Raw genomic sequence first — 24,561 nt, forward strand, 5'->3', positions numbered from 1 at the left:
GTGCTTCTACATGAACAACACAGGTCCTTAATATATTACACACCCCACTCAGAGCAGCATACAGGCTGTGGCACACGGCACTCTACTGACTGACTGTATATACTGGTAGTTTGTGCCCATATGATGCAGCTGCACCCCATATCTTCATACTACTACCCCTTCATCATCATACTACTACCCCCTTCATCCTCCTGCCCCTCCATCATCATACAACTACCCCCTTCCTCATCCTCCTGCCCCTACCTCATCATACTTCTACCCCCTTTAACCCCCTGCACCTCCACCATCATACTGCTACCCCCTTTATGCTCCTGCTCCTCCATCATCATACTACTACCCCTTCATCCTCCTGCTTCTCCATCATCATACTACTACCCCTTCATCCTCCTGCACCTCCACCATCATACTACTACCCCCTTTATCATTATACTACTAACCCCTTCATCCTCCTGCCACTCCATCATCACACTACCCCTTCATCCTCCTGATTCTCCATCATCATACTACTCCCCTCTTCATCCTCCTGAACCTCCAACATCAGACTACTACCCCATCATCATCATACTACTACACCTTCATCATCCTGTCCCTCTATTATCATACTACTACCCCTTCATCCTCCTGCCCCTCCATCATCATATTACTACCCCCTTCATCTATAATTGAAACCAAAAAAAGCTATACTCACCTGTATGGGTCCTCTAGTCCCCAGCGACTCCTCTCCCTGCTGTGCATGAGTGACATCACTCGTGTCAGCAGGGGGTGTGGCTTCCCATAGCAAGGGCAGGGCTTCCCGAGATGTACCTGGGACATGGTTTTGCTAGACTGTCTCCTTAAAATTGGGACAGTCCCAACCAAACTGGGACTGTTGGCAAATTTGCAATAAGTCCTCTTGTGATCAGCATGAGACGTCTTTTCAAGCTGTAATTGATGCTCAAGTTCACATTACAAGTTATTTAGACAGTGACATTTTTTGTTAGGGTATAACCACCACTGGGGTTGGCTTTTGTTTCAATAAATTGCATGCTTCTACTAAAATGTTATATACATATATATATTTTATTTAATTTTTTGCTGCAGATGTATTTAGCTAGCAGAGCTAGCTAGTATGCCACTTCCCAATTGCATAATGTGAATGTAAATCAAGAATATTGACATTTCCTGACAGTAAACACAGGACTTAAAAATAGAACCAAAACACAAAAAAAAACATATTAGAAACTTTGAATACATTTGTATATTTTATGATTACGTTTTATGTACATGAAACCAGAGACCCCCCCTTTAGCCCACCACACAAATGCCCTTCTAGCCCTTAGTTACTACAGTAAAAAAGTAGTGTTGTATGAACACATGTATGATAATAAAAGGTCAGAGAATTAGAACGACCTTGTAGGTATGTCAATATTACTTCCTGTTAAATGAAATAAAATGCTTTGGGTCTTTGTGGGAAACTGTTATTCATTCCTTGTTCCCCAGCAATGACGGTGTTAAGCAGTTTAACCTTGGCCAGGCATGTCCCTTTGATGTCTATTGATGTCCTGCATTTCAGGGATGTGAGGGGACTAGGCTTGTAATCCCCTTTACAGATCAATGAGTCATCCAGCTGCCATCCAAATACAGTATATGTGCACCACATACAAGGATGAAGTGGTTTCTTCCTGCGAGGGACTCGTGCCTGCTGGTTGTATCTTCTGGGCTCCTAAGTGGCGGCATCTAGAGACACAGAGGTATGCTATGCTTTTATTACTGCTATAGACAATAATGTATGCTTAGCTTCTCTCAGTGGTTTATAGTGTGTGCATGTTCTGCATATCACTACTAATGGCAGCATAATACTAGTAGTAACTAGAGATGAGCAAACCTTGAGCATGCTCGAGTCGATCCGAACCCGAACGTTCGGTATTTTATTAGCTGGGGCTGCTGAACTTGGATAAAGCCCTAAGGCTATGTGGAAATCATGGATATAGTCATTGGCTGTATCCATGTTTTCCAGACAACCTTAGATCTTTATCCAAGTTCAGCAGCCCCGCGCTAATCAAGTACCGAACGTTCGGGTTCGGATCGACTCAAACACGAACCCGGTTCGCTCATCTCTAGTAGTAACCAAATTTTATAAAAACACATGCAGATTGGATTGTATCGTAAGTAGGCGGCCACTTGCCATCCATTTCTCATCCATCTACAAAACTTTCACCGGATAAGTGGCTATTGCATTGTATTGCTTTCCCCATTGTCTTGAGTATATAGTTAAGACAGATATAGCAGAACCAAGTCTGTCATTGTGTTAGTCTATTATGTTGTGATTTCACATAGGACTGCACCTGAATCCACTGTGTTATAGTTACTGTTATCATGATAGCTCATAGAGCTCAGCGAGACATTTTCAGGTTGTAACAAAAAAAATTTATTCCGCTTAATACTCTGATAAGTGTTAACCTCTATTGCGCTGTATATGGACCTGTATGTGTATCTATTTCTTTTGAAAACGGCTTCATTATATTATTTCACTAGTTGTGATCTCATCCACTGTCCATAAAAATCCATACTAAATTCACATGTACTGTGTTCAGGCTATGTTCACACTGTTAAAATGACAGTGGTTTTTACTGGATGACGGTGCGTGAACATAGCCCAAAGATAGATTTTTTTTTTGTATATTATTTACATTCAAAACATAAAAATCTGTTGCATAAAACAAAATTAAAAAAAAGCAAATGCTATGGCCTTTTCAAAAACACTTGCTCGTGATATTTGTGTAATAGGTTTTTAGATATGAAACTTTTTTTTTTGCTTGTGCTGTATGTAAATGTAAATCTGCTGCCATGGGGGAGGGGGAGGGTTACAGAGTTATCCTCCCCCCTGATACAAGCCAGCCTCCTGCCTGATGATTGACAGTCCTCCATGCTCTAATTTCATAAGAAGCTGGTCTAAATTTGAGATGCCAGAAAACTAAAATATTACTGTTGCTTTAAAAAAAAACCTTTGATAGGATTTCTATTGAAGAATTGGAGATAAAATGGCTGAAAAATAACTTTTTTTTTTTGCTTTTTGGTTTGACCCCTTATAGAATTCTGAAAATTTTGCAAAACTACAAAAGGGCAGTAAAATGACAAAGTGCCCTAAAAAATGGCAAGCACAAAAACATTATGTGGGTATTGCGTTTCATGTGTCCCCGTGGACTCTCAGTTAACACCTGGCCCCAGTGTTCTTGAGGAAAAAGGTCCTCATTCACACGTTTGTAGTGCAGCCCGCACAGAGCACTCCATTGAAGATAGCAATCCGTGACCTGTGCTTTTTCTTTTTTGCGTCGGACATGTGAACGGGGCCATTGAAATTTATTGGCCCTATGTTCTTTCTGCAACAGAACCATGGATTTGTAAATAGGGCCTAAGGGCTAATGCACACATCCGCAGAAACGCATCCATGCCCGGACTGTGTCCTGCGGAGTGGACCTCTGAGCTTCTAGCATCATGAATAATTATGATGGCGGGAGCTCCGATACTGTTTGAAAGTTTGCGCCATGTACTAGAGCTTGTCAGTAATTTTTGCGAATGTAATTTTTGCGGTTTGTGGATCCATAAATATACAGACAGTATTAAGAACAAAATGATAATGGAAAGATTTGCACAGCTTCTGTGTTTTCAACCCACTCCTGGTTTTGTTTAAAAAAGGCTGACAGAAATACTATGTCTGAACATGGCCTTAGTTCCAATTCAGATTTTGGCTACAAACACTGACCAAAATACTGTGTAAACATAGTCTAAGTGGGAACACATCCTTAGGCTATGTTCCCACACACCATTTTTGCTTAGTATTTTGCAACCAAAACCTGGAGTAAATTGAAAAGACAGAAAGACTATATGAGGGAGATTTAATAAACAGGTGTAAAGTAGAATTGTCTTAGTTGTCCCTAGCAACCAATCAGATTCCACCTTTCATTCCTCACAGATTCTTTGAAAAATGAAAGGTGGAATCTGATTGGTTGCTAGGGGCAACTACGACAATTCTACTTTATACCAGTTTGATAAATCCCGCTATATGTTCACATTTGGTTAAAATTGGATGGATACCCTTAATAGCAAATAATTGTTTTGTTTTTTTTAAACACCAGCTGCTATATGCCATTAAATGGCGGCCATTCACTAAATTTCAACAATGTGAGAACATAGCCCTTCTGTGTTTTCAATCCACTCCAGGTTTTGGTTGCAAAATACTGAGCAAAAATACTGTGTGAGAACATAAGCAGCGGAAAGTCAGCAGCAGAGAATCTGCACCCAATGGCGATAAATAAATATCAGGCGTGAATAAGCAAGACTTTCTTTCACATACTGCAGGTTGTGCAGGTTTCTCAGCATGTGGATGTGATTGCTGAGGTTGGGTTCACACTGCGTTTTCAGCATACATTTAACGCCTACGTTTTTTTTTAACGGACAAAAAAATAGTGTCAGCAACATTTTTGTGTCAGTCAAAAAAACGGATCCGTTTTGATCTGGTTTTTTTTATAATGGAAGTCAGTGGAAAAACAGATCAAAACAGATGCACACAAATGCATCCGTTTTTTGCAATACGAATTGCAAAAACGCAGTGTGAACCCAGCCTGATACTGTAAATACTCTGAATTTTCTGCAGATCAATTCCACGTGAAAAATCCTTAGGAAATGTGCTACCTTTGAGCGTACTGAAAGTGTCAGGTGATTTTTGCCTCTAAAATGGTCTTGCAATAAGTGTGAACATAGCCTAAGGCTACATTCACACGTTCCGTGTTCCACATGGAATACGGAGGTGGTATGCCTGTAACGGACTTTCCCCTGCCCGGGCAGCATCTGTGACAAGATGCTGGGAGCGGGGGAACTGTACAGAAATGCACCACGCTGTAATGACAGCACCGCACGGCTGATTCATTACAGCGTGGTGCATATCTGTACAGTTCCCCCGCTCCCAGCATCTCGTCAGAGATGCTGCCCGGGCAATGCAGAGTCCATTACATGCATTCCACGTCCGTGTTCCGTGCGGAACACGGAACTTGTGAATGCAGCCTTAGGCTATGTTCACACATCGTATGAGACCGGCCGTTCCGTGACCCCGGCCGGCTCATGGAACGGCCGGTCTCTGGCCAGATCATTTCGGCCGGTACTTAAGTAGCAGCTGGATGATCTTTCTGGGTGCAGAGCTCTGATGCGGGCGCATCAGCACGCGCCCGCATCAGAGCTTTCCATAGCACACAGTGAAGCGAGCAAACTGAGCCGCTCGCTTCACTGTGTGAACTGACAGGGTTTTCTGCGGCCGGAATTCACTGAATTTCAGCCGCAGAAAAGTGACTTGTCAGTTATTTGCGGGGCCGCACAGGATCCCGGCCAGAGTGTATACAATGTGTATATGCTCCGGCCGGGATCCCATTGAAAGTAAGGCATTGTTCCACCACGCCAAAAGTACAGCCGTTATTGCCATCGGCAACAACGGCCGCACTTTTACGTAGTGTGAACATAGCCTAAGGGTGCAAGTTGCTCTGTACACTATAGATGTATCACCACAGAAATAAAGAGGTTTTCACAACAGCAGAGAGACATAATATAGAAACCTGTCAAAGCTCAGTACCTGTTTCATAGTCATCAGCACACCCTGCACCATGTTAATGCATACGGTGTGTTTTCTATAGTGTACAGCATCAAATAAAATGCAGGAAAGCATGAAACATCCCTTTACTGGAGAGCACCCATTGGAGACTACTGCCTTAAAGGGGTTATCCAGCGCTACGAAAACATGGCCACTTTCTTCCAGAGACAGTCCCCCGCTTGTCTCCAGTTTGGGTGCAGGTTTTGCTGCTCAGTTCCATTGGTGTGAATGGAGCTTAATTGCAATCCACACCTGAGCTGTCGTGTTGTCTGTGAAAGTGGCCATGTTCTTGTAGCACTGGATAACCCCTTTAAAATCTGCTCCAAACAGACATTGGATTGAGCTTTCCTATTACACCTCTCTTATGCAGGCCTCCAGGTGCAGCTACTCATCTACCATGCTAGTCGTAATGTTTGAGATGGACTGTGAAATGAGCAACCAGCCCCACTCTTTCCCATCCAGACTCCCAGGCCAGATTTCAGCTTTTTCCATAAACTCATTTAGGAAATGTTGCACTTCCTACATACACAGACCATCAGGGTTCTAGGGGGCTGACATATCTTTTCTTCAAGACCTTCTTAGTCACCATCTCACTCTTAGTTTTTTTTTTTTACAGGTCTGTATACTGGATTATCAGTGTTGGGACACAGGTGGACATTATGCTTCTTATAGAGTTTTCCCTGGTTTTGCTTATTGTGAGTCAAGTGAAGTCTCAAGCCAAACGTGGAAATAAAGCGAGCTCAAAGACTTCACTTCAAGGTAGAGAAATGCTGCAGCCAGGTACTGCGGAGCAGTCTATTCCTGTTCCCGGAATACCTTCACTGAACGTCTCCTTACTGGAACAGACTTTTACTCCCTCGAGAAGCTCAACTTTGGCTCCTTTGTCTGAGCAGAAAGTGTCAGATGATATGAGGCTTCACCTGTTGAAGAACACCCTAGTGACTTGCAATGATGGAACCACGGCTGGGTAAGCAGTTCAAGGGAGCATTTTACCAAGAAGATATTCAAGATAACTTTATCTTCTGCCTTTTGCACTCATAGGTATTACATACGAGAATCCAAATCCAGCAAACGATGGATAATATTTCTTGAAGGTACTGACTTTTTTAAATTTTTATTTTAGGGCCTCAGCTATAATCTTTTCATAGTGCTTACTAATGTTAGTAAATCCAACAAAATTGTAGATATTTGCGTGCACTAGCAAGGCATAAGATGTAATTGAGAAGTCTTTCTCTGAACAGGTGGATGGTGCTGTTACAGCAGAGAGACTTGTGATGTTAGATATAAGAACACCAGACGTCTCATGAGCTCCACAGACTGGCCAAAGAGCAGAAGAGGTAATTGTGACTCGTTCACATTTAGGCTGTGTTCTCATTCAGTTTTGTGTTCCCATTCAGTTTTTATTTGTCTGTATTTTTTATTTTTTTTTGCATGAGTTTATTTTTGTTTATATTTATTTTCTTTTAGTTCCTTCCCCCCCCCCCCCCCATCTATTTTATGGAATGGTATTTTGTCAAAATCTGCCAAAATACTGAGTAGGAAGATAGCCTTACCATTCTTACAGAACAACGCACAATATATTGCGATATGGACACTGTGCATGAGACCTTTTGGCTGTGTTCACACTGTGTTACTGTGTTTTTATTAATGTGTAATACTTCTACGGGGAGAAAGCTTCAATAATATAGCAGGCAAAGGAATATGCTCTGTTTTATTCATTTATAGGCTGTATCCATGGAGTCCTCCGGCTGCATCCACCTTCTACAGGCAGCGAAATTCAAATGGTGGTTGTTCGGGTTCACGCAGATCCTAACTTTCAGCAAGTTCACCCATCTCTAGTTATAGTATAACCTGTAGAAGAGGAGAAAGGGAATAATTAAAAATATAATTTATTCTGTCATTAAGAGGCTAGAGATTCTGAGGTCAATCTAAAAAAAGACCTTTTTTTTAAAATGAAATAATGCTGTGTTCCAATGTTTTTTCTTGTTATGCCCTGGGTTCCCACAATATAGGGTTTTACTGTTTATTTAACTGTCTGTACTTTTTACGAACTTATGGTGCGTTTACACAGAGAGATTTACCTAACAAAGTCAAAAGCCAAAGCCAGGAGTGGATTTGAAAAGAGGAGAAATCTCAGTCTTTCCTTTATGACCTGTTCTATGTTTATAGCCTGTTCCTGGCTTTGGCTTCAAAGATCTGTCTGATCAATCTCTCTGTGTAAAAGCACCATTAGCTGCAAACTATGTAGGTAAATGCTTTCTCACACTGTTACCAATGTGGATTAGTTAAAGTGACTGTACCACCAGGCCCAGGCTGAAGCACTGGAGGCGGGCTGACCCACCCTTAGTGGGAGGAAACTCCAGCCCCTCCATGACGTGACTCCATTAGAATCAATGAAACTCTATCATTGAGGGGCTAGGGTTTCCTCCCACTAAGGGTAGGTCGGCCCGCCTCCAGTGCTTCTGTCTGGGCCTGGTGGTACAGTCACTTTAAATACTCTTTTTGTCTTATTGTTGACAGGTACTGGAATCTTATCACCCCGACAGGATGAAAATCCTCATTGGTGGAATCTGAATGCTGTGTAAGTTTCATGTTCTTTCTGGCACTGACCAAAAACACAGAAACAGAATTAAAATAGAAACAAAGAAAAATGTTGGCAGCAAAAGACAATCTGGTCCATCTAGTTAATAATAATAATAATAATAATAATAATAATAATAATAATAATTATTGTTATTATCATCCTAGGATAGATATATGTGTATCCCCGGCAGGTTTATATCCAATTATTGTAGATTTACTAACCCCATCTGCTGGAAATTTGTCCCAAGTATCTACTATTTTCAGTAAAGCAATATTTTGCTCCAGACTTTTTCCTCCGCTATCGTCAGATTGAGTCCTCTTGTTCTTGGGTTCAATTTCTTATTAAAAACCCCCCCCCCCCCCCCCCCCCCCCCCCCCCCCAACCTTATTTACAACTGTAACATATTTAACCTTATACCTCCAGACTATACAGATTTAAATCCTTGAAAGGGTTGTCCAGAAAAAGAAAATGTATAGCCTATCAATAGTTGATTAGTGGGGTGCCAATCAAAGTGTCGACATCAGACAGACATTTCAAAGGTTTTGATCACTCATGGTCTTAGGGTCCTATTACATGGGCCGATGAAGACCCGATCAATATTGTAAATTGGTGCTGATATGCTAGATTGATGCTCTTTTACTCAGGCTATTACACAGCCTGATACCCATGCAGCCCTTGCTAAATGATTATCATTGGCGATGTCCGTGCAGCCCTCACCCACAGGCCTCTCAGCTAGGCCACTCTGAAGCTGCAGTGTGCAGTATCGGGGCGCATACAGAGCACAAGAGAAGACCAGTACTGTGGACAAGAATTAACTGTTTGGGCAATCTTCAGCTGGTGGACGTCCATTGCTGTTACACATATTGATGCGTGGCCGGTGATCTTAGGTCTTGGCCTAAAGAAGCAATCAGCTGATGATCATTTCATTGGCTGATTGTTGTCTCTATCGCATAGTGATAAAATTGTCTGAATTGGGCCCCAACTGATCACTAGAAATTGCCGGGATAAGTTTTCCTAGTTTTACCTTTCAGTATTGGCTAATTGCGCTTTTTTTTTTTTTTTTTTTTTTTTACAGCTTTGTGCCATATTGTTCAAGTGATGTCTGGAGTGGAAACATATCCAAATCCCGGAACGGTATTATTTCTTTTTCGACTTTTTAGCTTTAGTTCCCACCTTCCCCTGCTTTCCCAGTTTTATTACACTTGACCATAGTACTTCTTTAATTCACACACTTTTTGTCAGAAGAATCTCTTGCGGAATCCGAGTCATAAATCCTAGTGGATTTGCAGCTTGTTTGCTGTGCATATTACATCCTGGCTGCTCATTTTGGTTTCTGCCTAATATATTCATCGATTCCGTATCCAGGTCAGAAAAAGAAAACCCATTTAAAAAATGGGACATTTTCATAATGTCTGCTCTGTATCAGTAAATGGAAACCACCTTGTTCCTTTTCAGAGGCTAAAAAAATCAAATACATTTCACAGATGATCTTGCTACAATTAGGTTGTCCAAGGACGGGTCCACGTTTCTGACATTGGATGCAATATCTGAATCCAACACACTCTGTGTCCCATCTGGTTCCCCATAGGTTTAAATGGGGCATGGCACCAGACTTGTGAATGACCTGGTATAACTGCCCCCTTGGCATGTAACAATTTGATAGTTCATGTATCCCGCCGCCGCCCGGGTTGGGCGGCCCTCAAAAGCCTCCCCCCGCCCCGCTCTCCCCGGCCGCGCGCGGCAGGGAGAGGGCGCCTAACCTCTATCTACCTCCAGTGCTCTGACTACACACAGCCAAATTTTGCATATTACTTCCAAAATAATGAAGTCAAGATGAAGACTACTGAAACGTGAGTGTACCTTTTTCACATATCGCACACTCACTGCAGAAAGTTAAAAGTGGACGATAGGATACATGAACTATCACATTGTTACATGCCAAGGAGGTGGAAATTGGCAGTATCCACGTTGATTGCTCGACATTGAGCTTAGCTGTGGTCCGAAACCAGACATTGCGCTTTGTTCTGGTATAACTGCCCCCCAGCATGGCTAACATTAGAGATGAGCGAACCGGGTTCGGGTTCGAGTCCATCTGAACCCGAACGATCGGCATTTGATTAGCGCTGGCTGCAGAACTTGGATAAAACTGTAAGGTTGTCTGGGAAACATGGATACAGCCAATGACTATATCCATGATTTCCACATAGCCTTAGGGCTTTATCCAACTTCAGCAGCCACTGCTAATCAAATCCCAAAAGCTCGGGTTCGGATCGATTTGAGCATGCTCAAGGTTAGCTCATCTCTACTGAGCATGCAACTCTTTTTAATACAACACACATTGTTACAAGCGCTCAAGACATTTATCTACAGGTTTGCCTATGCTGCAGTCATTACACGCCCTCACCTTCTGTGACTAGTATAACTCCTCATGTGTTCATCTGTCAAGGTATCTCCTTCTTTCTTCATACAGATTATGCTTTTATGGGCTCAGCAATTATACAGGAGGTAATTCGAGAGTTGGTACCAAAAGGCATTAAACAGGCAAAAAGTGTCATTCTAGCTGGTTCCAGGTATGTTTTTGATATCTGTCTATACCCTTTTGTCTTGTCCTATCAATATTTGCAGTGTAAACCTATTCTGGCTGAAACAATCATTTCTAGCAGTGGTGTAGGCAGACCACGCAGCTGTTATGGGGCCCGGGCCCCCTGGCAAAGTGTGGCCTGTCTCCATGCATGGTGCTACAACACTGATGGTAAAGCACACCCCGTACACACACACACACACACACACACAGTCTGAGATCCGCCTGAAGGGAGCGGCCGCAGGGAGTGTCTGACAGCTGCCCGCAGGGACCACAATGTTCCCCCTCTCCATAGTTACCAACCATCCCAGGTATGTTCAGGTAAGCCCAACCCCCATTGCAACGAGACCTACCCCTGGTGCGACCACTTGGGGATATTAACTCACTGCCAGAGTGCACAGGGCCTGAGAAGAGAAGGGTGCTGTACAGCAAGAAGGATGTTAATTCTATCACTGCCAGTTGGAGGTCACCCAGCTTTCCCAACATCTTGTATAAGGAAGGTCACTCAGATTTCCTAGCATCTTGTATAATAGAGGTCACCCAGCTTTCCTAGCATCTTGTATTTTAGTTAGTATAATAGAGGTCACCCAGCATCTTGTAGTCAGTATAATCGTGTCACCCAACTTTCCCAGCATCCTACACTCAGTATAATGGAGGTCACTCAGCTTTTCCAGTATCTTGTGTCAAATTAGTTGGCTCTAACTAATAAAATTGTACACTACTAAAATTGTACACTATCTTTAAAATTTAAAACTGCATAAATACACATATACCAAATGCATCAAATCAATATCATTTACTGGCCATTTCTCCTGAGATCAGATACATTTTCTGCCCGATAGGATAGATTTCAGTCGATTGACCATGTACACACACTAAGTTCCATATGAAGTAAATGATGACAGACTTTGTACAGTGCTGTGGAATATGATTGTGCTATATTCAAATCAGGAAATATTAGTTGCCCAGACAGAAATATGTACTTGGTACTATTGATAATCTCCTTACAATTAGTAAATCTCTGCAGCTTTTGTTTCTTTGTAAACCTACAGTACATGGCGCTGCTACTGTACACCACTAGGTGGCAATATACTACACATTTTCAATTACGTTCTATTGTAGCCAGTAGAATTCATACAGGGCTATGTCCTGAATTGCTCCCTTTTACAAGTGGGGCCGCTTCACATAACAGAATTGCAGAATAACAGCTAAATTGGCTATATCTATTAAAAAGGGATTATCCTGGACTTCAGAGCTGATGGCCTATCCTTAGCATAGGCCATCAATATTAGATTGGTGGGGTTTTGAACCTGATACCCATGATGATCATTTGTTCAAAGAGGCTTCAGCTTCTATACAATTAGCAGTTGCTATGCCTAGCAGTACATCTCTGCTTTATCTACCTGAAGCTGTGGTGAGCTATAATTCCAAGCAAAGGGGAGAGTGGGTGCTGCAGCCCCTTCAAATGGCTGATTGGTGTGTGTGTGAGAGGGGGGGGGGGGGTGTTAAGATTCTGACCCAACCAATCTTATATTACATAGTAAATAAGGTTGAAAGAAGACAAGAGTCCTTCAGGTTTAACCTAGGGAAACCCAGGGGAAGGCAAAACCCCTATGAGGCAGATGGCAATCCCAAGAAAGACCACCAGTTATAACCCCTTTAAATGTAGTGTTGATGGGATTTGTGAGCCTACTGTTTGTCTACTGTGCCAATAGGACTTTTAACTGACTTCTATAGGGAAAAATTACGTAACAAAGGACATTCCATAAGTATCTGGGGTAGTTCAGTTGCTTGCAGCCCTCTTCATTAAAGTCAATGAGCGATACAGAAAGAGTGTTTTGCGGCTTGACATCTGATCACAAATGATGGGCACAGCAAGAAGCTAAGCACTTCTGCCCCCTTGCCCTTCATTGAGTTTTAAATGGGCACTGTTATAACTCTAAGGGTAAATTCACACGGGCGGATCCGCCGGGAGTCTCACGCACGAAATCCACAGCTAATCCGCAATACACGTATTAATAATAATAAGAATAATATATGTATTGCGGATTAGCTGTGGATTTCGTGCGTGAGACTCCCGGCGGATCCGCCCGTGTGAATTTACCCTTACAATCTAAATAAAGCATGTTTGCAATTTACATAATAATTTATTAATTTTTTTTTTTTGTTTTGAGTTCAGTGAACTTTAGAAAAGTGTCTGGGTTGGCCTCCCTAGGGCCTCCTGGAAAACATGAATACATACATAGGCCTAGTTTACACAAGGTGAAAATAAGAGCAAAATACGTCCTGATTTGGATAAACACGGCTTGAAATAAAGAACCTTATGCTTATTTCAGGCCGTATTTTGCCCTTATTTTTACGTTGTGTAATCTAGGCTTTAGGCTGTATCATGTTTTCCTGGCATCCAATATCTCTAGATGTCGGCAATTGAATGCTGAGCGTTAGGGTTCGGCCACTCTTCTGAAGTTTACTCAACACTAGTTATCATTCTTTTAAACAACCTATAGTTACTTGAAATCCAAGTCCATTCGCCTAAAGGCAGCTTTTTAGTCTTGTGCTGGTTAAAAAAAAAATGCAGGAAGTCCTGGTCATCTCCGCTCACATAAAACAGACACATTGAGCTGTGACACTCTGTACTGGCCAGACTTTCTGTGTTTTAGAGTTGTTGTTTTGTTTTTTTGATTTTTCAACCAGCACAAGACTAAAAATCTGCATTCAAGAGGCCTGGATACAGGTAAGTATAGATTTGCTTTACAGCATGATAACAAAAACAATAATGAATGTAAATTGCAGACTTGCTTTATATCACATCTACAGTTGATTCGGATTTTTAAACTTCTAACGACAGTGACGCCTTAAGGATGAGTAGACAAAGGGAGGATACCCATAAACATTACAGGAACACTTTAACAAGGCAACACTTATCCCCATTTTCATCTATTGAAATTACATGAATATTCAGCTAAAGCACCAGCAGAATTTTTGGAGTGGACCAGCAAGATTCCTTCCTGGATACATTATTTTATTCAATGTAAAGGAAAAATCTTCAGTCTGATGCCAGTTTGTGTTACTCACAACTCTACTTATCTATTATACAAGAATCAACAAAGGTTGGCTTTATCAGGTCAGCCTTGGATTCCATATACTGTGTGCCTTTAACTCCTTGATCTACAAGTGCAGGAGGTTGAGGTGGGGTGTAGGTGCCTGTCCCAATGGCATGAATTATTCCACACAGCTGTGTGATTTTCATAAGCAGACAAACCCTGCAATCTTCTGGATGAAGCTACACAAAACAGCTTCAAAGAATATAAATAGTAATCTACTAAATAAGCTGTGTTATCAATACAGTTCTATGTAAGTTACATAAGTCCTCCTAGTACCTCTTACACTGGATGCATAGCTATACATAGAGGGTGTGTACAGTGGAAGAGGCTATGCAGGGTGGAGGCCCCTTTGTATTGTTTTCTTCGGAGCGGCCTACCAATCACTGGCCAGGACCGCCAGGGCCAGTGATTGGCTGAGCGTTCTGTCAGTTCAGTCAGGCCGCTCCGGAGCTGATGCTGCCGCGCGGGACCTGAAGGAGAAGACCTGCGCCTGGACAGGTAATGTATGAAACAAGGGCTGCAAGGACATCGGTAACGATTTCTCTGCAGCCCTCGCTAACTATTGTCGGGCCGTGGAATAGGCCCAGTAAACGATCTAGAAGATCGGCGCTCGTTTACATCGTTTATCGGGCCCTTCTCAGCCTGTGGAATAGGACCCTTAGGGTCCTAGTACATGGAGTAATATCCTGATTAGGCAGATCTATGTCTTTAATACACAGAGCGGTGATCACCCGATGACAATGTTCACCGGCTGATCGTGTCTTTAGGTTCTGAACTAAAATCATTGTTAACTGGCTTTGTGTAAAGAAAGCAATAAACTTAATACATTACCTCTGCAAGCTCCCTGGTGTCTTCCTGGGTTCTCTGCATTCCTCACAGCTGCCGGTACAAATTCTGAGCCGCTCTCTGTAGTGATGGGCTGCTTAGTCAATCACTGTCCGGGACAAGACTGCTACAGCCAGTGATTGGCTGAGCAGCCCTAGAGAGAGCGGCTCTGAAGTTGTACCAGCAGCTGCGGGGAGTGTGGAGAACCCAGGAAGACACCAGGGAGCTTGGAGAGTTATTCAGTTTATTATTTACTATATACAGCAAGGGCAGCACGGACTCTCTCTCTCTCTCTCTCTCTCTCTCTCTCTCTCTCTCTCTCTCTCTCTCTCTCTCTCTCTCTCTCTCTCTCTCTCTCTCTCTCTCTCTCTCTCTCTCTCTCTCTCTCTCTCTCTCTCTCTCTCTCTCTCTCTCTCTCTCTCTCTCTCTCTCTCTCTCTCTCTCTCTCTCGGACCGTGTAATATGGCCCTTAGAACAGGGGTTTCAAACTTTCTGCCCTTCAGATGTTGCAAAACTACAATTCCCATCATGGCTGGACACCCAAAGCTTTAGCTGTCCAGGCATGATGGGTATTGTAGTTTTACAACAGCTGGAGGGCTGCAAGTTTCACAACCTGCTCTAAGGGCCATATTACACGGCCCGATTACTTTAGTAAATAAGCGCTTGCAGATTTGGGCCTAAAAACCTGGATGAGTTGTTAAGGGAGTTGTGCAAAGTGTAATTGCAATCCTGTTAAACCAGCACTGCCGTCTGGTAATCCAGTACTGGGCCCAGTCTCTCCTCCCACATTTTGCCCACATTCCCAGGAGTTGCGGTAGTGGTTACAGATCTGTTGGTACAAAATGTCTCTCTGCTACATAGAATTATAACTGGTGCATGGCTGTGTTAACACACATTACAGCTTCATTGCAGCACTACAGCATTTCCACTGAAATTATGCAGTATTGTAATGTGTGAACAAACCACTATAGATTTTGTATTGAGCGCAGTTGCTTCAAGATACACCTTTGGCCCCAAGGCACATTCTCACGCTACCTATCTAAAATTGGTCTTTATATCGGACTGTTTGGTTGTTTAGGGCCCAGTTAGCCTTTCGGCCATGGTGCAGTCACAATCTCTGCACCCTTTGTAGTTACACTTGTGCTGAGTTATAGTATTAGAGCCCAGTTCAAAGGGCTGGGTTAGTGGCCAGTTGCTATTTAAAGTAGCAGGCTGGCACATATACTTACCAATGATGATCAGTGTCCCATGGCAAGGCTTTCTTCTGGTCCTACGGCGCTGCTAACATCCCCCTGACGGTCACATCACAGCTCTTCTGACCCTCTTCTTTCTGCAGGTCTAGCAAAAGGCCAGAAGTCAGGGTCTCCAATGCATCTCTGAGAACGCTCTTAGAGCTGCATAGGAAACCCTGAATTCCGGACTCCTAAGCTGCAGAGGGCATGTGGATGCCAGCTGGATGCGAGCAGCGCCATAAGGCCATAACGAAGTTGTCCGTGGGACACCAATCATCATTGGTAAGTATATGTGGCAGTCTGTAGTGGGGAGAAGAATGAATAAAAACTGGACTGCTTCTTTAAGCAATGAATCTACTTCACCACACAAACCATACATTTCGCTAGGAATCATAACAGATTCATATGGGTTATGTTTATTGTGCCGGTTACTTAACCACTCTATGAAGACTTGTGAAGTAAGACATGCACCTGTTGCATCGAGAGTCTGTGTTACTGCACTCCAAACAAGTCTGTCCTGTAATAGCAGAAGGTTCCCAGGCTTCTCATGTTATGTCTCCGTTTGTGTGTTCTAGCGCTGGAGGTACTGGAGTCTTGATCAACCTTGACAGGGTGGCTTCTTTAGTAGAAGAGATGACTGCTGATACTGTGCAAGTCCGAGGCCTAGTTGATTCTGGATGGTTCCTAGATACCAAACATGGAAAATCTGATTGTATGGATGGTTCCTCTTGTGCACTGACTGATGCCATAAAAAAAGGGTTGAAGTAAGTAACAACTGAACCAGCAGCCAATACTATGTCCTACACTGTAATACAAATATTTCCCTAAAAAGCTAGAAAACCTTTAAAATTGGGATTATAAATTACTGGGAGAGCTTGCACACCTCCGCTGCTCAAAGAATTGACATGTCAATTCTTTGAGCGGAGAGTGGCACCAGCGTAGGCGTGCAAGCTCTCCCAGTTCCGCCTGATTTACTCAGTGTGAACATACCCTAAAGCTTTGCTCTGCCAACCAATAATGTTGTTTTTTCAATTGGGGAGGACAGAAAGTTGCTGCCACACTCCTTCAGCCGTCGTTCATCTTTATAGAGAACAAAAGGATCGAGTTTAGAAATTCAACGTGCCTGATCCTTCTGTTCTCCAGTATTGTAGGGGGAGAGTGGGTAAGTCCATGCAAATAGCAGGTTTGGCTGAGTTTTCCCCATTGTGTATGATGGCTGTTGTCAATCTCTGCCCTGGATGATTTTTATATAGGTTTTTAATGAATTTGCTAAAAATATTTCAATATGTTGTCTTCCGATGTCTTCTGTAACTTTTCAGGCTTTGGAATGGAGCACTCCCAGAGAAATGTAGGCAGCAGTATAAAAGAGAGGATGAGTGGCAGTGTTTCTATGGCCCCAAGTCATTTACATCGATGAAAAGTAAGTGGCATGGAATATTAAAGTACAATTTCCTTATTTTTATTTTTATTTTATTTTTTTTAAGAAAATGGGAAGAATTTTTTTTTTAAATGGGCATAAAATTCCCTCCCCAGTGTGGTCATCAATATGTGTGGGCCTTAGAATAGACAATGGAAATATATGAACAAGTTTGTCTGATACTAGAGGCGTAGCTTCAAATTCTTGGGCTGTAAAGCAAAACTTTGACTAAGCCCCCCAATGTTATATAATACTGCTGCTCTCCTATATGGCAGCGGACGTGCTGGGCCATATGGCCCAGCTAGGACTGCATCCTAAGCACACTGAATAATTCTAACCGTATCTACAAAACTAAAGTAAGTGCAATCACACGTTATTGTTGGCAAACCCAATTATTGGGCCCTGCTGGCCTTCTAATGTTTATAGGTGTCTCCCAACTCTTTCCTCAACAGGTTTTCAGGGAAAGATGATTTGGCCATAGTCAATTTCGGAGGCCTATGAGCCGCTACCAGAGCATGCATGTGTTTGGGGAAGATTGAAGGAATAGCTGATGGCTTGTTATGTCAACATTTTAGTTGTATGGCCAGCTATAGGAGTCAGTTGAATGATATTTTTTAATCAGTTATTTTGATTGTCTCCTTTTTTAGCATTTTTATTACAGAAAGCTTTGATGCGCAATTAAAGCTTTCAATTCATAGGTGACAACCAACATGGCGGCACTTCCTGTTGTATTGCAGAAATGAAATAAACATAAAAATGGCAATAAATAAACTATGGCTGCTTCTCAAACTTCAGACTTACCGGTATATACAAGCATTTTGTATGTTTTTGGGTAGGAATCTTTAATAGTTTCTAAGTATACTAGTAATGAATTTTCAGCCTTGCTCCATTAAGCCTATTTTCTTTTGTTGAAAAATAATTATCATCAAATATAGTTTTCTATGTCTTTTGCAGAACAAAATTAAATTAAATGTAATAATGTTCTTCATTAGGAGTAAAAAGCATTGCATTGATTCCAGGTTGTAGAAAGCTTTTAGAGTACTGTTGTTTTTGGGGGTTCTATTTGGAAAGCTAAACAACCTAAGAGAGGGTTACCCTCCTCCATAGCAGAAGCCTGTATATAATGAGCTGTTATGGCATATATATATATATAGCGCCAAGGCCTGTGCAAACAAATCCTCCACCTCCCAGTGTTTTCACTGCAGATTTTACAGTTTTGCCATTCTGGCTAGACAGCATTGATATGTTCAAGTTAAATTCATATCTATTTGTACTACAACCAAGTCTGTTAGTGCAGCAGGGCTGAGTACATCAGTATTGTCTACCTAACATGAAACAAAGTGTTATCTGTAGCTTTCCAGATTTGGAATGAACATTTAGGCCAAAAAAATTCCAACATGATCATTATTTTGATGGCTGTGGTAAACAACGACCCTGGTTCAATACATTGTGTGAAATAACGGCCGTTGTTTGCATTGACTTTAATGGAATTTATTGCAGTATGAAAAGAATGGCCGTTTTTAATTGAAAACTATGGCAGTTCTTTTCATAAAAAGTACATTGTGTGAACATAGCCTTAGGCTGCATTCCTATGTTCTGTATACACAATCTTCAGACAGCCATAATTCATTATGATACAGTGAGCTCTGAAACAGTTAAAACTCCATGCTACAGTACTGACATGGCTGTGTTCGCTTACGGACTATAGGTACGGAATATATGAATCTGGCCTTATACTTAGACCTCAAGCATACAGCATTACCATGTGTATGGACCGAATACAGCAGCATTGTCAATAGGCTTATATAATGGACCACCGAAGGCAATCTGTGTGCTGCCTTGTAGAGTGTCCTTGAGCAATACACAGAGTAACATAATGCAACATGCAATATGGCATGTCACAGCTTTTTTCGTTTTAGATTCTAAAGGACTTAGGTGGAGGAGGTACACAGATGTACAATGTGTATATATACAGTAGATCCATGAATGCTGTATAATGTACAGTATCACACGGACTCCTAACAAGGTCATATCTTATGTATTAGTCCCAGATTAGTGGTTTAATGGTCTGAACTTTCAGTCACAGTCAGACTGACCAACCTGTGTACCAGGGAATTCTGAGCTCTGAATACAGCAGTCCCCAATGGTCCCAGTTGAGTTCTGTATCAATAGTGTGCCCTCTAGAATCACTTAGTTTGGTTATGCTGCGTTTACACAGAACGATTATCATTAGAATTTTTGCATAAACTATCCCATTTGAGTGATAATCGTACCGTGTAAACACAGCAAACGACGAGCGAGACATCATTTATTCTGATCTTTCATGTTCTTAAATCGTCGCTTGCTGAAAACTCGCAGATCGCTTCATTTAAACAGTCTTTCACCAATTTACCCTATGTAAAAGATGGGCTTAAGCGATCTTAAAAACGATCGCAATAATGATTTTTCTTACGAATTTTCAAACGATTTTTCTAACAATTTATTTGTCTGAACGCTGATCGTTATAAAAACCAAATTGTTGCTTTAAAATCATTAAACGATTGATAGGGCAAATTATCGCTCCATGTAAACGTAGCATTAGGCCAAGGAATCTCAGTCCTGTGCACGCTCCAGTACAGTCTTATTGGCATAGTCTTCTAGAGCCCATCAATCCTGGAGAAAAAAGAGAGCATAGTGCACTTCAATGTATATCTCTATCACATATCATTATATAATAATAACAATAATCAATATATTTACAGCCACGTAAAAGAGGATGGTAAAAATATATCAATAACTTCCATAAAGTTTTTATTTTTCTTGCCTCTTTGTTTCCTTGTGCTTATCTCTGTGTTTCGTCTTCCATTATTTGTTTTACAGCCCCTATCTTTGTAGTTCAATGGCTACATGATGTGGAGCAGCTAAGAATAGAAAATATCCAGCCGGACTTCCAATTCATGACAGCAAATCAGTGGAACAACATACAAAGCATTGGAAGAGAGCTTAAGAAATCCCTGCGTGAAGTCCCGTAAGAGAGAAACCTGTTTCTAGATCAAAGAGCTGAAAGAGACTTCATTGGCATTCAGCCATAGTGACACGTTACTGGCCTGTACTGCAAGACCAATCTATTATATATCATGAGGAAAAACAACACAAAAAACCCACAAACATGTAATTCTAACTCTCTATACAAAACTTTAAGAAATTATAAAATTCAATCAGCCCTCAGTTGTCACTAGGGGGAAATCAACTTATACGTGTTACAAAATGGCGGACAGTCTTAGGCCCCTATTCCACCGGACGATTATCGTTCAGATTATCGTTAAATTGTTCGAATCTAAACTATAATCGTTCGGTTGAAATGCAATTAACGACCGAAAGAGAAATCGTTGATCGCTATATAAGACCTGGACCTATTTTTATCGTTGCTCGTTCGCAAAATGTTCGCAAATCATTCGCATTGAATAAGACATTGTTCGATCGTTCGCAATAGATGCGAACGCATTAGCGAATAAATAGTGAAGAAAAAACTACCGCAATTACGATCATAAGTAACTATTATCGTTCCATGGAAATGAGTGAACGTTTTCAGGTCTTTCGCAATAGCGGTCGTTTGAGATTGTTAATCGTTAACGATTATGCAAACGATAATCATCCGGTGGAGTAGGACCCTTAGGCATAAAACATATCAGGAAGACTTAAAGGGGTTATACAGGGAAAACCAGTATTTATTTTGTTACAAGTATGCTTAAAAAAATAAAAAGCAATGCTTACCTCTCTGTGCTCACCCTGTGTCCTCTGGTGTCCCCCGGACATAATACTGCCTCCGCTTCTGATTCTCGTCTCTAGGGTGACAGCCCACTCAGCCAATCATTGGCTGTGGTACTGTCCTGGGGGAGCAGGAGAAGAGGGAAAGGTAAGCATCCCTTCTTTATTGCTTTATGCATACTTGTAACAGTATAGATACAGTTTTCCTATCTGGGGAAAAAACATTTTAAGTAACTAAATATATTTAGCATGGAGGAAAGGGAGGGCATGATTAAAACCTTTAAATTTTAAAGACTTAGATAAGGTTTGAGGGAAGTGTTTTTAATAAGAGACAAGGTGCACAATCTGAGGTTAGTTGGGGGAAAGATCGGGAACACCATGCCTTCTGAAGCAATATCACAAGTAGCATGATATAAACTAAGAGATCTGTGAACAGGTACACTCACCTTGGTGAGTTGTGCTATTAGGCACAATACCACCGCTACTAATCCAGGGACACCACTAGGGTACTTTGGTGTACAGCAATGTAGACAGAGATCCCATATGAGAACAAAGGACCAACAATTCCCTTTATGGATTAGCATCAGTGAAGTAAAAGCAACCAGGGGTTGTATGGCCCGCAGCACAGTAGTGGATGGTCAAGCATGATATTGTAATATTTCCAACCAGCGTCTATTAAAAGCAATGCATTTCAGCTCGGACCATACAATTGGGCCTTTCTCAAGCATCAATTGGTTACCATGGCATCCAGGGGCCTTCTGAAGGTCTCTGTGTTGGCCATAGTAGACCTGCTAGTACAGCGTACCTCAGGCAGGCTGTACTAGTAGATCATCATTTTAAGCGAATACTGCAATATCAAGAGACGACTTATAAGTGTGAAGGAGAAAAAGGAAAAATTAAAAAAAAACTCCCCTCAATCAAAATCACTGCACAATAGAAAAAATAAATATAGTTTATATCGCCACATACAAAAATGTCTGATCTATTAAAACAGAACATTGTAAAAAAATACCAAACACACAATTGCTGATTTGTGATCACACCATATATCAGACAAAAAAAAACTAATAAAAAGCAATAAAGAAATGGGCCCTCACACTACTCTGCAAAAAAGAGAAATAAAGTTATAGTTTAATTAAAATTAACCAAAAGGACCCAAACGTTGGAAGATTACTTTCTGTGTTTTTTTTTTCCTTGTTCCCTTTTAAAAGAGAGAGAGAGAGAGAGAGAGAGAGAGAGAGAGAGAGAGAGAGAGAGAGAGAGAGAGAGAGAGAGAGAGAAAAAAAATCAACATGATTATGCTGATATGGTTCCCAGCAGCACAGTATAGCCCTACTGTGCAGCTCTCCGAGGCTAATATCTGTGCTTGCAGTGGTAGCTTTACAAATGGGAAAAATATATTTTATTCCAGCGTGCAAGGCCACGAGGGGGGGAGGGGGGGCAACTAGTCATCTGGGCAGTGAGCCACCCATGACTAGTCACAGCTCTCTGCCTGTCAGCATGCAGTGTGGGGATGATTGACACACAGGAAGGTCACTAATGGGTCTCTCTGCCTGTCAATCATCCTTGCACTGCATGTTGACAGGCAGAGAGCTGTGACTAATCACAGGTTGCCGCCCTCTCCCAGCCTCATGTGCTGGAAATAAAACCCCTTTTTAACCTGATGTAAGTCTACTGCTGCAGCCACGGCTGGTAGCATTGGGGAGCTGCACAGTAGAGCTATACTGTGCTGCTGGGAACCATAGCCGCACAATTGTGCTGATTTGGTTCCCTTTAACTTTTTTTAATGTATTTAAAATGAGATTGACGATGTTGTCGTCGTTGTTGTTGTTGTTTCTTCACCATTCTCCTCCTAGGCTGGTGTGACGTTCATTGATCTGGTGCAAAAAAATGTGTTGCGGTACAAACACACACACAATATATGGAGCAAATACGCAGCAGATTTGATGGTGCAGATTTGATGCTGTGTTCAGTTATTTAGATCTAATCTGCTGCGTATCTGCTGTGTATCTGCTGCGTATTTGCTGCGTATCGCAGCAGTAAATACGCTGCGTATACGGTGTGTGTGTTTATACCCTTAAAGACCAAAATACACAAAAACAAATGTACTTTTAACCCAATTCTAACACTAAACCCTCCTTTTATCACTCCATTTATAGGGCTGTGTTTGCTCCAGCTTGTTTCTCCCATACACTTATCACCGCAAGGTAAGAACAACAACAATATTAAACATATTTTATGTTATTTGTTGGAATCGGAGCTCCAGTAATTTCAATGGGAAGTCCACCACCATGTGCACACATCATTTTTAAAAGTCGATATACAGGATAAGAACAACATGTCTGTTTTCTTCCAAAAATAGTGCCATACCTGTCTTCAGGTTGTGTGTGGTATTACAAATCTGCTCCATTTACGTCAGTGGAACTGAGCTGCACCACACACGCAAACTGGGGACGCATGTGGTGCTGTTTCTGGGAAAAATCGATATTTTTCTAATCCTTGATATCCCTTCTATATAGATTTCCTGTATGGATTTAAATTCCATTTCAATAATTGACGTGTCTGTTGTTCACAAGGATTCTGCATGGAATAATTCCACAGCCCTTTGATTTTTTTGGTTAAAACTCACTTGTAGTATTGTAGATTTTGTAGGTTATTCTTGTCAAATCCATATGAAATCTTACTTGTAAATTTATCTTGTGTGACCATATGTATTCACAACAGGCTCTTGTTCATGTCTCCATGAGTATTAGTATTCATTGTTCTATCTCTTTTTATTAGCAACTGGGTGGAGTTCCAGGTAAAAGGAGTGACCTTATCGCGAGCTCTACAGTGCTGGACAAAAAGCCTCCAGGACCGCAAAGGTCCCAAGACTGTTATCCGCGGATGCCCCTTTCATCTGATAGATAACTGTCAGTGGCCACACTGTAACCCCACATGTCCAGCCCTCCATGATCCAGTCACTGGCCAGGAAGTCACCTTATTACAGATGTTTCTCAGACTGAGCATTGAGAATCAAAGGAGAGGGCAAGAACCCAAGGGAGACATGAACCAGCTGATAGCAATGCTGCGGAACAGTGGTTAGTTGGGACATTGAAACTATTTTTTATTTATAATTTCAAATTTTGGGGAAAAAAATTCAGATTATTCTCCCCCTTGTTAGACAATACGGACAACTTGTTTTGTTAGGGTGCGTTCACACCTACAGGATCTGCAGCAGATTTGATGCTGTGTTTAGTTATTTAACTGAAATCTGCTGCAGATCCTGTAGGTGTGAACGCACCATTATACTGTATTTGTTAGACATGGGGTTCTTCTGCAAGTTTGGGGCACAATAATAGCCACATTCATCATGGGAATTTTAACATTTGTATACTCTTTTATTCTGTTGTGTTAATTTTATTAACTATTAAATAAAAGATGGATGTCCAAATAATAGGGATCATTGATCCCTA

General features: G+C 41.6%; 1 protein-coding gene and 1 long non-coding RNA gene across 2 annotated transcripts; one reads left to right on the plus strand and one right to left on the minus strand.

Moving 5' to 3' along the window:
• Positions 1 to 1,603: 1,603 nt before the first annotated feature.
• On the plus strand, positions 1,604 to 24,288 carry LOC138801186 (palmitoleoyl-protein carboxylesterase notum2-like). The gene is made up of 12 exons (XM_069983742.1): positions 1,604 to 1,730; positions 6,233 to 6,583; positions 6,658 to 6,710; positions 6,858 to 6,953; positions 8,137 to 8,197; positions 9,276 to 9,334; positions 10,671 to 10,770; positions 16,518 to 16,706; positions 17,262 to 17,362; positions 20,219 to 20,366; positions 23,266 to 23,313; positions 23,888 to 24,288. Exons 1-12 carry the CDS (start codon positions 1,627 to 1,629, stop codon positions 24,189 to 24,191), a joined length of 1,614 nt encoding a protein of 537 aa, XP_069839843.1. The 5' UTR covers positions 1,604 to 1,626; the 3' UTR covers positions 24,192 to 24,288.
• LOC138801188 (uncharacterized) lies at positions 19,851 to 21,782 on the minus strand. Its single transcript, XR_011364578.1, has 3 exons — positions 21,553 to 21,782; positions 21,113 to 21,228; positions 19,851 to 20,011 (listed from the first exon to the last, which is right to left on the minus strand). It is a non-coding gene; the product is annotated as an uncharacterized lncRNA (long non-coding RNA).
• Positions 24,289 to 24,561: the final 273 nt, after the last annotated feature.

Source organism: Dendropsophus ebraccatus, chromosome 9, assembly GCF_027789765.1.
Source record: "Dendropsophus ebraccatus isolate aDenEbr1 chromosome 9, aDenEbr1.pat, whole genome shotgun sequence".
NCBI classification, from domain to species: domain Eukaryota; kingdom Metazoa; phylum Chordata; class Amphibia; order Anura; family Hylidae; genus Dendropsophus; species Dendropsophus ebraccatus.

Coding starts and splice junctions, on each gene's coding strand:
- LOC138801186 (XM_069983742.1), top strand. CDS start 1,627: ATGTGCACCACATACAAGGATGAAGTGGTTTCTTCCTGCGAGGGACTC. Junction 9,335..10,670: donor CATATCCAAATCCCGGAACG/GTATTATTTCTT, acceptor TTCTTCATACAG/ATTATGCTTTTATGGGCTCA. Junction 17,363..20,218: donor GTCATTTACATCGATGAAAA/GTAAGTGGCATG, acceptor TTTGTTTTACAG/CCCCTATCTTTGTAGTTCAA.